The sequence below is a fragment of the Gracilinanus agilis genome, chromosome 2 (genome assembly GCF_016433145.1).
Source record: "Gracilinanus agilis isolate LMUSP501 chromosome 2, AgileGrace, whole genome shotgun sequence".
Taxonomy (NCBI): domain Eukaryota; kingdom Metazoa; phylum Chordata; class Mammalia; order Didelphimorphia; family Didelphidae; genus Gracilinanus; species Gracilinanus agilis.
In genome coordinates, this window is record NC_058131.1 from 354,706,367 (window position 1) to 354,720,430 (window position 14,064).

Genomic DNA, 14,064 nt, shown 5'->3' on the forward strand with positions numbered 1-14,064 from the left:
GGTAGTTATGAATTATTTTTTAAGGCTTATAACAGGCGCTTAATAAATGCTTATTGAATTATTGAAAATGAAGATAAAATTTTGAGAGAAGGGGTCAGGAGATGGCGATAGAAGGCAAAAGCAGATTATTTTCTACATTTGCCAGGGGCTCTAAAGATCCACATTAAATAGTCAACTGCAAGACCAGGGACGGGCTTATTTCATTCGGAACTACATTTCCCAGAGGGACTTGGGCGTTGTCCATACGAATCAGTTCCTCTCTTCCATTTCCCTCTCTTCCCCTCCCTTCTGAGGGCAGCCAACAATTTCAGCTCTCGCCCAAGTCTCGCGATCTCTACGGCTTTTATAAGGGCAGCTTGTAGCCTCAAGACTCACTTCACTTAGCTTTTCTCAGCTGAGTCTGTTTAGGTCTTGGCGCAACTTGCGTCATGGCCTCGGTTCGCTTCGTGCTTCGGCACTTAGAAAGTGAGGGGGCCTTAGAGCCTTGTTAGTCTCAGTTTCCTGTCCGTGGCGAAGTCCCTGCTCCATCTCCTTCCTCCGCCCCACGGGAGACCTGGTAAGAGAGCCAGGACCGGCGGGGATCTGTGGCGGGAGAGCAGAAGGGCTGGTTGGGGGAGATGTCAGTGGGATAGATGAAGGACAGGCCGGGGTGCGGGATTCTGGGGCCTTTGAGGAAAGGTCAGACGGACCGGAGTGTGACTGGGGGGCGGGGGAAGACTACGGATGCCCGCGGAACTTCCTCTCGAAGGGTCCTTGGGAGGGATTGGGACTAGAGGATTTGAGGGGCGTCAAGTGTGTGGCTAGAGGAGGCATTGGGGTATTTGTGATTTGAGAGTGCCCCGTGATCGTGGGGCCCCAGGTTCTATATGCGTGAGATTGATAAAGAGTATAAATGGGAAGTCAAGGTTTTATGAAGGTGTATATAAGAAGGGGGAGAAGTGCTATGAATTGAGGGATGTGTAGGGAGTATAGAGGGGAGGGAGGGGCGGTAGGGATGGGGCTGGGTCTTTGAAAGCCTATCGTATTTTGGAAAAGTTTGGTCAGAGATGGAATAAACAGGTGGTTTTGTTCATATTCCCAAGTTTACCCTATTTTCCAGAGGTTTGAGAAGGTAGTCTGTGCCTACAACTGGGATAAGTCTTAGGCTTAGAAAAAGGAGTGGAATTGAAACCGTTTTAATGTGGAAGTCCTGAGCCCTTCTGTTGTCACAGACCAGGTCAAGACCATTTTTAAAAAGGTATCTCAAGTACTGTCTGGAACCCTTCCTTATGGTACATCCACACTAGGATAGTTTAATTACTGGTGGCTCATATGGTCGGAATGGCCTTGGAGATAATGATAGTTTATTATGTGATTCTTGAACCGTAGGGAAGTCCAAAGTCTGGGTATATTGAGCTTCAGTGAAATGTTTCAGCATCTGTTTTAATGAGTTCTGTGTTAATACTTTTCAGAGACTTGCAACTTTAGGGAAACAAGTTTCACTTGAACATATATTGTGTAGTAGGTACTAAAGGGAGTTCAGAAGCATGTATGTATCCCATGGAAGCTTATAATGGGGGGAGAGGGGGTTGGAGAAGATGCAGAAAAACTACAAAGTATAATAATTTCACATGAAAAAGAAAAACAACATTAGTGTAATTTAATTTGTATTTTGGGGGTGTGATGTCAGAAGGACTTTTTTGGGGTGGGGGGACTCGATGGGGAGGTGAGGAAACTTAGTAAAGGACTTTTGTTTTGCTTAATTCTAGTCGGTAGAGCCCCTGCCTGAGAGCTGCTTGAAACTCTGCTAGTATATCACTAGCTGCAGAATGTTCCCTTTTGACATCTTTGTCCTATCTGCATAACTTCTATAGACTGCTGTGGTAAGCAGATGCTCTCTTTAGCTATTTACAACATTCTGTTTTAATGTGGAGGGGAATCAATAAGGTTAGGCCTTAGATTTTGTTCTAGGGCCCATAATTTCCTCTGGGGGATGGTCTCTATGAGTTATTTTTGGCCAAAAAATTATCACCTTTTCTGACAACAGGTTGATGAGCCTCTCTGAACTTAATCTGGGCAGGGCAGTAGATGTCAGCCATTGAACTACTCCGTACTTTCAGTATTTCAATTACTGTACTCCAGTGTTTGGATAATCCTGTATATTTTATTCAGTTGAAACATTCTGAGAAGGGATTCTTAGGTTTAACCAGACTGTCAGAGGGATTTATTGATACAAAAAAAAAGTTAAGAACCAATTTGCCATAGCATATGTTATTTAAGAACTCAGTCACTTCATTTCCATTATAAGCAATCAAAGGAGGGCTTTAACTTATATTTCTAGAAGATGTTTTACTATTTTTTCAGGGAATTATCCACCAGTGGTGAGTTTACCATGTGTTACTTAACTTCCAAAGTAATCTATATTTGTTGAAATTTCAACAGTAATTGTAGTTTTTTTTTTTTGTTTCCTGAGCTTTCAGTATATGAAAATGTGCTTAATTATTTTTATTTGGTGACAGGGAATCAGAGTTCTTCATATCTAGAGAAACACTTGGATCACAATCTTTCATGGCATCCAGAGAACCAGATGTGCCTGGTAAACTTAATTCTTTCTAGTAAAGTCATATTTTGTTTGTTCGGTTGTTTAAGTTATTATATGGAAGGAAACTTCATTTGAAGCTAAGTTTTTTTTTGTAAACTGTTTTTAGATTTGACAGACTGATATTTTTATAATTCTCTTAACCACAGAAAAAGTAGTTATCCTGATTTATGCTTTCACAGACACACAGAATGTTAGAGCAGGAAGGGACCCTGGAACTAGCTAGTCTCTCCTTTTTTTAGGAATTGAGGCCTTGGCAGGGGTATTACCTGCCTAAGAATATATCCCTAGTGACTAGCAGGGCTTTCAACTGTCATTTTCCATCAAACCAGGAAGCTTCCCTTCTTCAATTTACATATGCCTGTTATTTACACTAGGTTCTGTAGAAAATCTAGGGAACACCAGTTCCTGCCCTCAGGGCAGTTCTGTACTCCTTAGAAATGGGGGAAATCCAAGCTCTGAAAGTTGTTCTTTGCCAGTTCACTATGAGCTTCTGAGCACAGAATAAGCAGTAGTGAGGACTGAAGTCAGACCTGAGGGAGAACTGACAGGTAATGAGGCATGGGGAACACTGGAACAAGTTGCCCCTGTCATTAGGAATAATCCATGTTTGGCCAACATTGTGAATAATACTCCTATTCAAAGTCAGGAAGGGGAATAAAATGAACTCTTAAAATAAACCCCTTGTATTGGTTTAGTAGGGAGATCTTAGAGATTTATCTAACTCAGGGGAAGAGAGGATTTGTGGCTGCCAAAACTTGTTTCATAAAGATTCATTTAGAAGTATAGTATTTGCTAATTCCAGAGTATTATTAAACCTAATCATTCATAATCAAATTCACAAATGGCAATTTTTGACCTAATGATGGCAAGTGAAAAAAAATTGTGCTATTGTGATTGGTTATGAATTAGTTACTTTAGTTGAGATGATAATTGGATTTTTTTCATTGTAATTTCTGGATCTATCTTAGACCAATAATTAACTTATTGGTGTTTGGTGTCAATGTATTTCCCTTTGTTATCAAGTCAACTAACCAATGTTTATTTAGTGCTGGGAATACAAGAAAGGTAAAAAATAGTCTCTCCTCCCCAGGATCTCACAGATAGCAATAGGGGAGACAATATGAAAATATATGAAAATAACGATTTCCAAACAAAATGTATACAGAATAAGTTGTAGATAATAAAACAGAGAAAAGGTACAACTTTAAGGGGGATAGGGAAAGCCTTGTAAAAAGTAAGGTTTTTTTTTTAAAACCCTTACCTTTCATCTTAGAATCAATACTATGTATTGGTTCCAAGGCAGAAGAGCTGTAAGGGTCAAGTGACTTGTCCAGAGTCACACAGCTGGGAAGCGTCTGAGGTCAGATTTGAACCTAGGACCTCCCATCTCTAGGCCTGGTTCTCAATCCACTGAGCTACCCAGCTGCCCCCTAAAAAGTAAGATTTTAAGGAAACCAGGAGTTAGAGATAATCCAGGGAGAAAACTCCAGCCATTAGAGAGACAGCTAGTATATTTGGAAAATGGAGTGTCTTGTGAGAGAAACAGCAAGGAGGCCAACTTCACTGGATCAGAAAGCAAGTGTGTGTGTGTATTTGTGTTTGTTATAGGTTTAGGTTTTTTGTTTTTTTTTTTAAACCCTTACCTTCTGTCTTGGAGTCAATACTTTATATTGGCTCCAAGGCAGAAGAGTGGTAAGGGTGGGCAATGGGGGTCAAGTGACTTGCCTAGGGTTACACAGCTGGGAAGTGCCCGAGGCCAGATTTGAACCTAGGACCTCCCATCTCTAGGCCTGGCTCTCAATCCATTGAGCTACCTAGCTGCCCCTAGGGTTTTTATTTTTTTAAACCTTTACCTTCTGTCTTAGTATCAGTTCTAAAAAAGAAGAGTGGCAAGGGCTAGGCAATCAGAGTTAAGTGATTACACAACTAGGTAATATGAGGTCAGATTTGAACCCAGGTCCTCTGGATTCCAGGCCCAGCAGTGCTACCTACCTGCTAGGGTGTAAAGTTTAAGAAAACTGGAAATAGTACAGAGACAGCTGAGTAGCTCAGTGGATTGAGAGCTAGGCCTAGAGACAGGAGATCCTAGTTTCAAATTTGGCCTCAAACACTTCCTAGCTGTGTGACCCTGGGCAAGTCATTCAATCCCCCCATTGCCTAGCCCTTACCACTCTTCTGCATTGGAACCAAAACATAGTACTGATTCTAAGGTGGAAGGTAAGGATTAAAAAAAAAAATTGGAAATGTAGATGGGAGCTAGAGTTTGATTGCCAAATAAAGGATTTTCTGTTTGATATTAGAAGTGATAGGGAGCCACTAGAGTTGTTAAAGGGAGTTAAATATGCTAACAAAACCTAGCTAATTGTTTTTGTTTTTGCTGCTAAATTTAATCACAAATATAAGTTAGAGTGAGACAGCAAGATAGCATAGTAGATATAATGCTGGGCCCAGAGTAATTTCTGATTTACCTTCCTGAGTGCAAATCTAGCCTAATATACTTAGTAACCGACCCTGTGCAAGTTATTTAACTTTGTTTACCTCAGTTTCCTCATCACTCAAATGAGCTGGAGAAGGAAATAGCCAACTACTATCTTTGCCAAGAAAATCTTAAATGGGGTCACAGAGTCTGATGCAACTTAAAAAGGCCTGAACAAATAAGCATTGTCAGGTATTATCACAGGATATTAAATAATCATTTGGCTTATATGATAGGTTCTTTACAATTCACTACTAAGCTTAACTAATAAAGTATTATGTCATAGTACTGGAAGGGACCTTAAAGGCTTTATATGAGCATTATTTCAAATGTCATCTTCCAGTCAAAATTCCAGATTATATCAATTTAGACTGGCAGTATGTTTTTCATTCATTGTCCCTGTGATTACCCTAATTGTCTTATTGACCATTTCCTCTATGGATACCTTAATTTATACCGAACTGACTGCTTCATAGAATCACAGATTGTTGGAAACTTGGTGTCTTCCTTCTAGGCATAAGGAAACTGAGTCACCTTTCTTCTAGCCTTTATGATTACTGATTGATGCTGCTACAATTATTGTGCTCTGTGGACTGAAAAGCAAACACTTTATATCAGGATTATTGTCTAGTGCCTTAGAGTTAATTGTTTGGTCAGTTGACAAACAAAAATGGTATCTAGCATTATTCTATATTGGGTATCTAGATATGCCATATCTTTATAACTCAGATAAAAATAAAAATTAACCAGATCTGAAGCAAATGCCATCTTTTCATGTAGAATCTAGGCAAACAATATTCATTTGAGTAAGCTAGTTAAATGAACCTTGTATCCCTGGTTAAAAATCTTATTTGAAACTCTACTGAAGCATGGAAGAGGAAACTGTCACCTGGGAATAACCTCAAAATTAGGTAACAGTATTGTTGTTGCTTTGAACAAAGTTCAAATATAACAAAAGATTCCTCCAATCTAAGCCAAATCAGTTTGCAATGTAAAAGTAGAACAACTTTTGTTGATGGAAGTGAACATTGAATGACAATGAAATCTGTTCTTCTGCAGGGATAATTTTGAACACTCATTGTTATATTTGAAAAAAGTTTTGTTATAGATCATGTGAATACTTATTGGAGATAATTCACTGAAGGTAGATGTCAGTTTTTAGGAATTCTTAATGTGGCTTTGATATAGCCCTAGAGAAGTATTTGTAGTGGTGGTAGAATTGGGAAGTCATCTTCTTCTTGACAAATTGTTATGTGTAGCACACACTTAGGGTGATTGAGATTTAGAGCTAGAAGGGACCTTAGTGAAATCTAGTCTAACTCCAAAATCATTTTACAGATGAGGAACCAGGGCCCAGAGAGGGGAAGGGGATGTGTCTTAGATTATATAAGTAATATCAAAGCCATAATTCAAATCTAGCTTCTGTAAAACCTCTAAATCCCTGGCTTTGAAGCAGCAACATTTGGATTTCTATTTTTCTCTCCCATATTTTGACTACAGGGAGAATCAATATATGACATTTTTTTACTACATGTATTCCTCATTATGGACATCTTTGTTCTTAGCCATTGAGCACAGTGCAGGTGGGCTTCTAGGCAAGATGTCCCTACCAATTGGAATGCATCGTCGGGCATTCAGTTATGATGATGTACTGGAGGATCCTACACCGATGACTCCGCCTTCATCTGACATGTGCAGTAAGGTTCTATGGAAAAAGCCGGTCATCCCAGATCGGAAGTACCAACAGCTTTCCAAGGTATTTAATAGCTGTTGTTTTATATAGAACTTAATACTTTTCTATTCTTTTAAGAAGGGGAGAAATTTGAGGGTTAGAACAATTAGGAAGGGATATCATAACATTTAGGACAAATATTAATCACTTGTTGTGTGTAAAACACCGTACAGGGCACTAATGTTGATACAAAGTTTAGTTAAGTAATCCTTTAACAGTTATAGTCTCAAGTGGCTAAGGTACAAAACAAAATGCTCTTTGGTTTGAGGGTGGAGATGGTCCCAAACCTGGGGAATCAGGGAAGCCTTCCTGGAAGAAGTGGCATTGAGGTGAATTTTAAATAAAGTAGTTCATGGTATACTTGGGACACAGTTTAAACAAAGGTACAGAGGCAGTAGAAGTCAGGTCATGTTTAGGGAATAGAAAGTAGTAGGAGTTAATTGCAAGGAAGGGAGAGTAGTTTAAGAAAATTTAGAAGGTTGAAGTGAATGACCTTAAATGCCAGACTGAGGAGTTTCTTTGAAGCTTGATAAGCCATGAAGAGATTGTAGAAGAGTGTAGGCTCATTTTCCTATAGTCAGTTGGTGAATCAAGAGTCTAGACCAGGGCTCTCGAGCCATATCTGGCTCTTTTGAGGGCCAGATATGGCTCTTTCTGCAGGAGCCATAAAGTCAATTTTTTTTCAGGCACTGTTACAGGAGCGCACTGTGAGCACTGTACGGCTCTTACGAAATTACATTTTAAAAAATGTGGCGTTTATGGCTCTCAAGGCCAAAAAGGTTGCCGACCCCTGGTCTATACCATCTGCAGATAAGCTTTTTCCTTTCTATTTCTTCCTTGATATATATAAGCTAGTCTTTATCTTTGCTAAATCCTAGGCAAGTGTTACATCTGCATTTCAAGGGTGAGCAATGAGCTAAGGAGGTGTCTACAAGAGTGTGACCTGAGTACAAGGGAGCTATTTTGGATTAAACAAGTTTTGTGTCAAATATACCAGAAGTACAAGAAAAAACTTCTACTTACTGGATGTCAGCTGCTTTTATGGTCATTGGAAACTTTTACAGACTTATAAAAAGAGATAAATATGTGGAAGCAGAGCAGAAAAATGTCTGAGGATAGTGTTTAAACCTTTGTTTCTTGAGTATAAATCAAGCATTTTTTAAGGCAAGGTCAATGCTTTATTGGGTAGATGAAGGAAAGGGAAGAGACAATAGATAGTCACACCAGTTTGGGTGAGGACATCTTTAACTTTAATCCTTTTAGCATGAGAAGAGCTTTGGAATGCTCACTACCTCTTTTTCTTCCTTCCTTCTTTCCTTCCCTCTTCTTTGTCTTCTGGGTTTTGTGAGAAAGGAGAGAGTCCTCTATTTTCCTACCACTCTCACCAAAGATTTGAGCATTGAGAGAAATACTTGGATGTGGAAATTAATCCAAACTTTATTGTTTAAGGATGAAAAGACTGAGATTTAGAGCTGGAAAGAATTTTAGGTATATAACTTTTTTAGGTAGCCCCCTTGTTCTACATATAAGCATAAGTGGTTTGCTCAGTGTTATACAAAGGGGGAGAGATTGCTAGTCCACTGTTCTTAGTCTTGTAATTGAGTCCTTCATTTAAAAAAAATCTTAAATTAGTATTCTTAATACTCTAATGTACTTTACTAATTATGTCTCTTTTCTATTGGCCTCTCTCAAAATTCCTTAATCTTTGGATGTAGGCAAGTTAGCTGACTGATTTTCTTTTGATGTTTTCTACCACCTGCCTACCTTCCTTGCATTTCACTTCCAGAAATGTTGGAAATTATCCTTAAGATAAAAAGATAATCAGAAGGTATAAACGGATATTTACAGTTGACTTAGGTCTCTACACAAATATTAATATTCCTATTAGGTAGTAAATTTACAAATAAAGACCTAAAATTAAAACTATTTACGCTTTGAAAAATATACATTTTAACAAAACACAAATAACTGTTTATTTGTTCAAAACCCTCTTCTAGTTTTGTTTTTGTACTTATGAAGTAGAACAGGTACATTTTAGTAGACATTGCAAACAGAATTTGTGATGTAATTTTCTTCCCTGTCCATTTCAAAAGTGTTTCCTCACCCTTCTGCACAGGTTGAGGATGGAGAAACTAGTTTGTCCTCTCCTTCCATAACCCCCTCAGCTTCCAGTGACCAAATGAACAAGGTCCCAGTGGTGAAGGCCAAAGCTACGCATGTCATCATGAATTCTCTAATTACAAGTAAGCAAGCGCCCTTAACCTTTTATAAGAGTTGAGTTGGGGGTTGGGGGTGGTAGTTGGAAGTCAAGATGCCTGAAATAAACTTTCAGGTGCTACACTTCAAAATTTCACTCAATGCTTGAACTTCCTAATTTGGTTGTTATCGAAAAGAAACTGTTATATTTTATGGAAGGTTGGCTTTGAGTTGGCATCTCCCAAACCTGGTTTCTAACATCTTAATTGATGTACCCAGATGTGTGTATTTGTTTCTGATTTTAAGAAAATGTTTATTTGAATTTAATTTTTCTTTCAGGACAAAAGAAAATCATTTTCAAATTGTGGTTTTTGGATTAACTGGGTAGCACAGTGGATAGAGTGCTAGGCCTGCCAGGCCTGGGTTCAAGTCTGGCCTCAGATACTTCCTAGCTGTGTGTCCCTGGATAGCCCAATTTCCTAGCCCTTGCTGCTCTCTTCTGTCTTAGAATTGATACTAAGACAGAATGTAAGAATTAAAAAAAAATTGTGCCTTCTTACCCATTGGGCAGAAATAAATAGTTGAATCATGGAACAATAGGATTTAGAGTAGCTTAAGATCCTAAGCCCTTTATTTTATAGTAAAGGATATGAGTGCACAGAGAAAGGGAGTGATTTGCCTGACATCACAAAGGGGGGGGGGGGGGAAGGATCCTTTGATTAAATGCAGTTTTTCTGATATCAAGGTTAGTTCTCAGATTGGTGGTCAGGGGAGGTAGGTTTGCTCTAAAGCTAATTAATTACTGGATGCATGCTGATTTATTTATCTGTGGTTTGAAGTTGTACCCTAGTTGGAGGTCTTAGCTTTTTAAGAAATTCAAGCTTAAATGACTTTTTATATTTTTATTAAGTTACTTAGGGTAGATCTGGTAGCTTGGGAGAAGTCCATAATTACTGGAATGGAACTTCCCTGTTCTGTTTTGGATGTTTTACTTATTTGCATAGACTTGGTTTAGAGCTTTGTCAGCTGCTTTTCTGAAGCCAGTGGAAGGTACAAGGGAATGCTTTTCACTCCCTGATTTGCACAATGGCTTTCCAAGGTCAGAAACACTTGTTTAACCAGGTTTAAGAAACCAACATCAGGGATGGTAGCAGTGATTTGAAAATTATCTAAAGAGTTGGTCAAGTGTTCAGGGGCCGTGTCAGCATTTTAAATAATGCAGGTTGACAACTCAGGCCTAAAGTTTCCTTGCAAATGAATGATTGCTTTGTTTTGAAAATTTCTGAAGGCTGTTCCAGTGTTGGTGGAAGAAGTGTAGCAGTTTAGCACAGTGTGTATAGCATATATCTAGTAGATAAGGTTCTAGTGTTGGTTTTGTGAAATGTTTGCCTGGGAAACTGGACCTGTGTACAGTGCAATGAATGGTTAAGTAGATCTTGCTAATTATTCCTAATAGACTTTTTGGAGTTTGGTGTCATAGGATTTTGAGCTGAAAGTGGCCTCTAACGCTGTCAGTTTATAGCCTGGGAAGCTGAGGACCACAAGGATTAAATGGCCTTTCAGGCACTAAATAGCTTAGCTTGGATCTGAACCTAGGACTTATGATTCTAATATTCTTTCTATTATACTATGATGCTATGATTAGAATGAAAAAAAGCTTTTTTTTTTTTTTTTTTTTTTTTGGTTAAAGAAGTAGCTAAGAATCATCTAGTCCAATGTTTTTCAAACTTACACAGAACCATGGTGTCTCTGCATCATGAATAGGGAGGTGAATGAGCATATCCATACTAATGAGCCCTTCTAAAGGGCTTGCTTCTTCTAGCTTAGCTGGCAGGGTCCTCTGATTTGGAGTGTTTTATACTAGACTTTTAGTCTCCCTCCTCTACTCTTACTTACTCTTTTTACTTACTTACTCTTACTCTTACTCTTTTGCATCTGCTCCCATAGGGTCTGATGTTTTTAGACAAGTCAGTACTCTTCATCCCTGCTTGTCCTTGTATCAGATCCTGAAAGTCCAACTTTGTTATACATGTACATATAGCTCACCCTCCCTGAAATTTGAGGTCGTTGTTGTTGAGTCATTCAGTCGTATCTGGCTCTTCATGACCCTGTGGAACATAGCACACCAATGTTAATGGAGTTTTCTTGGCAAAGTTACAGAAGTAGTTTGTCATTTCCTTTTCCAGTGGATTAAGGCAAACAGAGGTTAAGTGATTTGCCTAAGAGTCACACAGCTAATAAATATCTGAGGCTGGATTTGACTCCGGGTACTATCCATTGAGTCATCCAGCTGCCTCTTTTAAAAATGTGAGGTACTAAAGAGCAAAATACTGCAACCACTCCCTCTCCCTTATGATTTAAAATTATAAACACCTGCCTTCAATAGGTTAAAATATAGACAAATTTTAAAGTTAAAATATAGACAAATGTACTTGCTTCTTGGGAGACCCATGGATTTGACTCTGGACCTGTGTGGGCCTCCCAATATTTTATTTCAAGCACAAAATTACTTTGGAAAGCATTGATCTAGTTCAGTGTCCTCGTTCTGCAGAACAGAAAACTGAGACCCAGAGAAATAAAGTGGCTTGCTGAAGATCACAGAGCACAGAGTGAGGCATCAGATACAGTAGAAGTAGTTTTAATTTTTAGATAGTTCAGATTCACCCATCACATTGCCATGGGCTTGGGTTTCCTAGGTTTGAAATAGCAAATATAGTTTGTGTGTCTATTTAAAAGGGGAAAAAAAGTTCTTATTGTTAAATCTCAGGGTATGACTGATCAGGAAGCTTATATGAAAGTGAAAAGTCATTTTTAGTGAGTTTTATTCTTAACTGCATATTCCTACAAATTTGGAATCATTGACTATCTTTAAGGCGAATGTCATGGAACATTTACCAGGTTGGCTAATGTCTAGCTAATTTCTCTAGTTTCTGTAAGTGCTTTTGAGAGAATGTTTTTCAAGATATTTCAAGAAGTCTCAGCCTTTATCCAGAGTTATAGTGTCACATTTTGGAATGTGACAGAAATCTTTAGTGTCTCAAAGTATTGAAATGCTTGACCTTGGTGAGAACTGTTTGTCTATTAGGTTATTTTCCTGCTTTTAAAAGTTGCTCTTGTTAATCAAGTATTCTTATTTTCATATATACTTAACACTATTGTGTGTATGTGGCTTTTTGGGGGAAGATTTTTTTTGGGACCATACCTGTGATTCCATTCAGGTAGGAACTACTGGGATGGAAACTTCCTCCACTGATTCAGGTCAGTAACCCTGCCACAACTTCCAGTCTTTAAGAGTTGTCTGGGACCCTCAGAGGCTCAGTGACTTGTTCACAATGACATGGCTAGGGTCTGTTATAAGTAAGAGTTAAACCTCATTTGATTCTTAAGGCCAGTGAAATACATGCAATAATAATTACATGCAATAATAATTCATATATTAGAATCATGATTTTGAACCTTAAAAGATAATCTGGTTCACCCCCTTCCCATTATAGATAAGAAAACAGAGGCCTAAGGGGCAGAGGGACTTTTTCAAGGTCTGACTGATAGTAAGGAGAGTCAGTCAGTTAACAAGCCTTTTATTCAGCACCTACTGTGTATCAGGCACTGTGTAATCTTTGACTGAAACAAAAAAAGGTAAAAGGTAATTTATAATTCTCAAGGAGCTCTCAGTCTTTGTGGCACAGACAACATGTAAACAACTGTACCAAAAAGTTATCTAAAGTTATATAGTATAAACTTGAAATAATCAGCAGGGGAAGACATTAGAATTAAGAGGGTTTGAAATTGGCTTCTGTAGAAGGTGGGATATTGACTTGTTATCAAGGACTTGAAGGAAGCTAGGGAATACAAGAGGTAGAGATAAGGAGAAAGAGCATTCTAGGAACTGGGGACAGTCAGTGAAAATTCCTGGTGTAAAGAGATGGAGCCTCTTGTTTAAGGAACTCCAGAGATCAGTGTCATTGCAGAGTACTTGGGAGTAAGGTATAAAAAGACCGATAGAAAGGAGTCAAAGATATAAAGGGCTTTGAAAACCAAAGAAAGGATTTTATTTTTTGACAGAAGAGACAGGGAGCCATTGGGTTTATTGGTTGGGGAGAGAGGCAAGGGGGTTAGCAGAAATGATGTAGTCAAACCTAGGTTTTAGGGAAACAAGAAGATCACTTTGGCAAATGAATGGAAAATGAACTGAAGTGGGTAGAGACTTGGGGCAGGCCAAACAACCAGCAATTGGACTATGCACCAGAATGATAGCATTGTTAGAGGAGAGAAGGGGAGGGAATATTCAAGAGATGTTATAAATAAAGTAGAAATGGCAAGCCTTCAAAACAATTTGATTATGGAGTTGAGTGAGGAATCCATTGTAAATACGGAGAAAGGAAAGGACTTTTACAATAAGGACAATGAGTCCACACAAGAGCCGTGACTGTTGGCTTATGTCTCCTTTTGCAATTGATCATCTTTCTATCAGGAAGCGGGTAATGTTTCATCATAGATCCTCATAAGTATTATTCCATTAAGAACAATTTATATATAACAACAACTTGGAAAAAAATGAACAATGAATGGGGTCAGATAGGTAGCACAGTGGATAGCCAGGCTTAAGAGTTTAAAGGGGGAAAAAAAAATGAAAAAAAAAAAAAGAACAACTTTGAAAGACTTAAGAACTTGGACAAATTAAGACTTAAGAATGATTAAACATAATTCCAGAAGACTAATGGTGAAACATGTTCTCCATCTCCTAACAGAGATATATTGGACTTAATATGTAGAATGAGACATTTCTGGACATGGCCAGTGTGGAGCATTTGTTTTGCTTGGGTTTTCTTTTTCTGGTTTTTCCCTAATGGGATAGAGATATGGGAGGGAGAGAGGGAGGGGAAATAAACACTTAATTTAAAAAAATTTGTTTTTTCCAATTAGATGTAAAAAGTTTGAACTATTCATTTTTAAAAATGTTTTTGAGTTCCAAATTTTTCTCCCTCTCTTCCCTCATTGAGAAGGCAAGCAACTTGAATTGGATTGTACATATACAGTCATGTGAAACATTTTTATATTAGTCATTTTGTGAGAAAACAC

At 38.3% G+C, this 14,064-nt stretch overlaps 1 protein-coding gene across 3 annotated transcripts in view; it reads left to right on the plus strand.

Annotated features, from left to right (window-relative positions):
• The first annotated feature begins 389 nt into the window (after positions 1 to 389).
• KIAA1191 (KIAA1191 ortholog) overlaps positions 390 to 14,064 on the plus strand; it is a 35,946-nt gene continuing 22,271 nt past the window's right edge. Inside the window, exons 1-5 of one of the 3 annotated variants that reach the window (XM_044664431.1) lie at positions 390 to 556; positions 1,749 to 1,862; positions 2,499 to 2,575; positions 6,623 to 6,813; positions 8,906 to 9,032. In XM_044664431.1, coding sequence (XP_044520366.1) covers positions 2,548 to 2,575; positions 6,623 to 6,813; positions 8,906 to 9,032 — 346 coding nt within the window. In that variant the 5' untranslated portion in view covers positions 390 to 556; positions 1,749 to 1,862; positions 2,499 to 2,547. The remainder of the gene's footprint in view (positions 557 to 1,748; positions 1,863 to 2,498; positions 2,576 to 6,622; positions 6,814 to 8,905; positions 9,033 to 14,064) is intronic. The other 2 variants (XM_044664432.1, XM_044664433.1) reach the window with 2 other exon arrangements.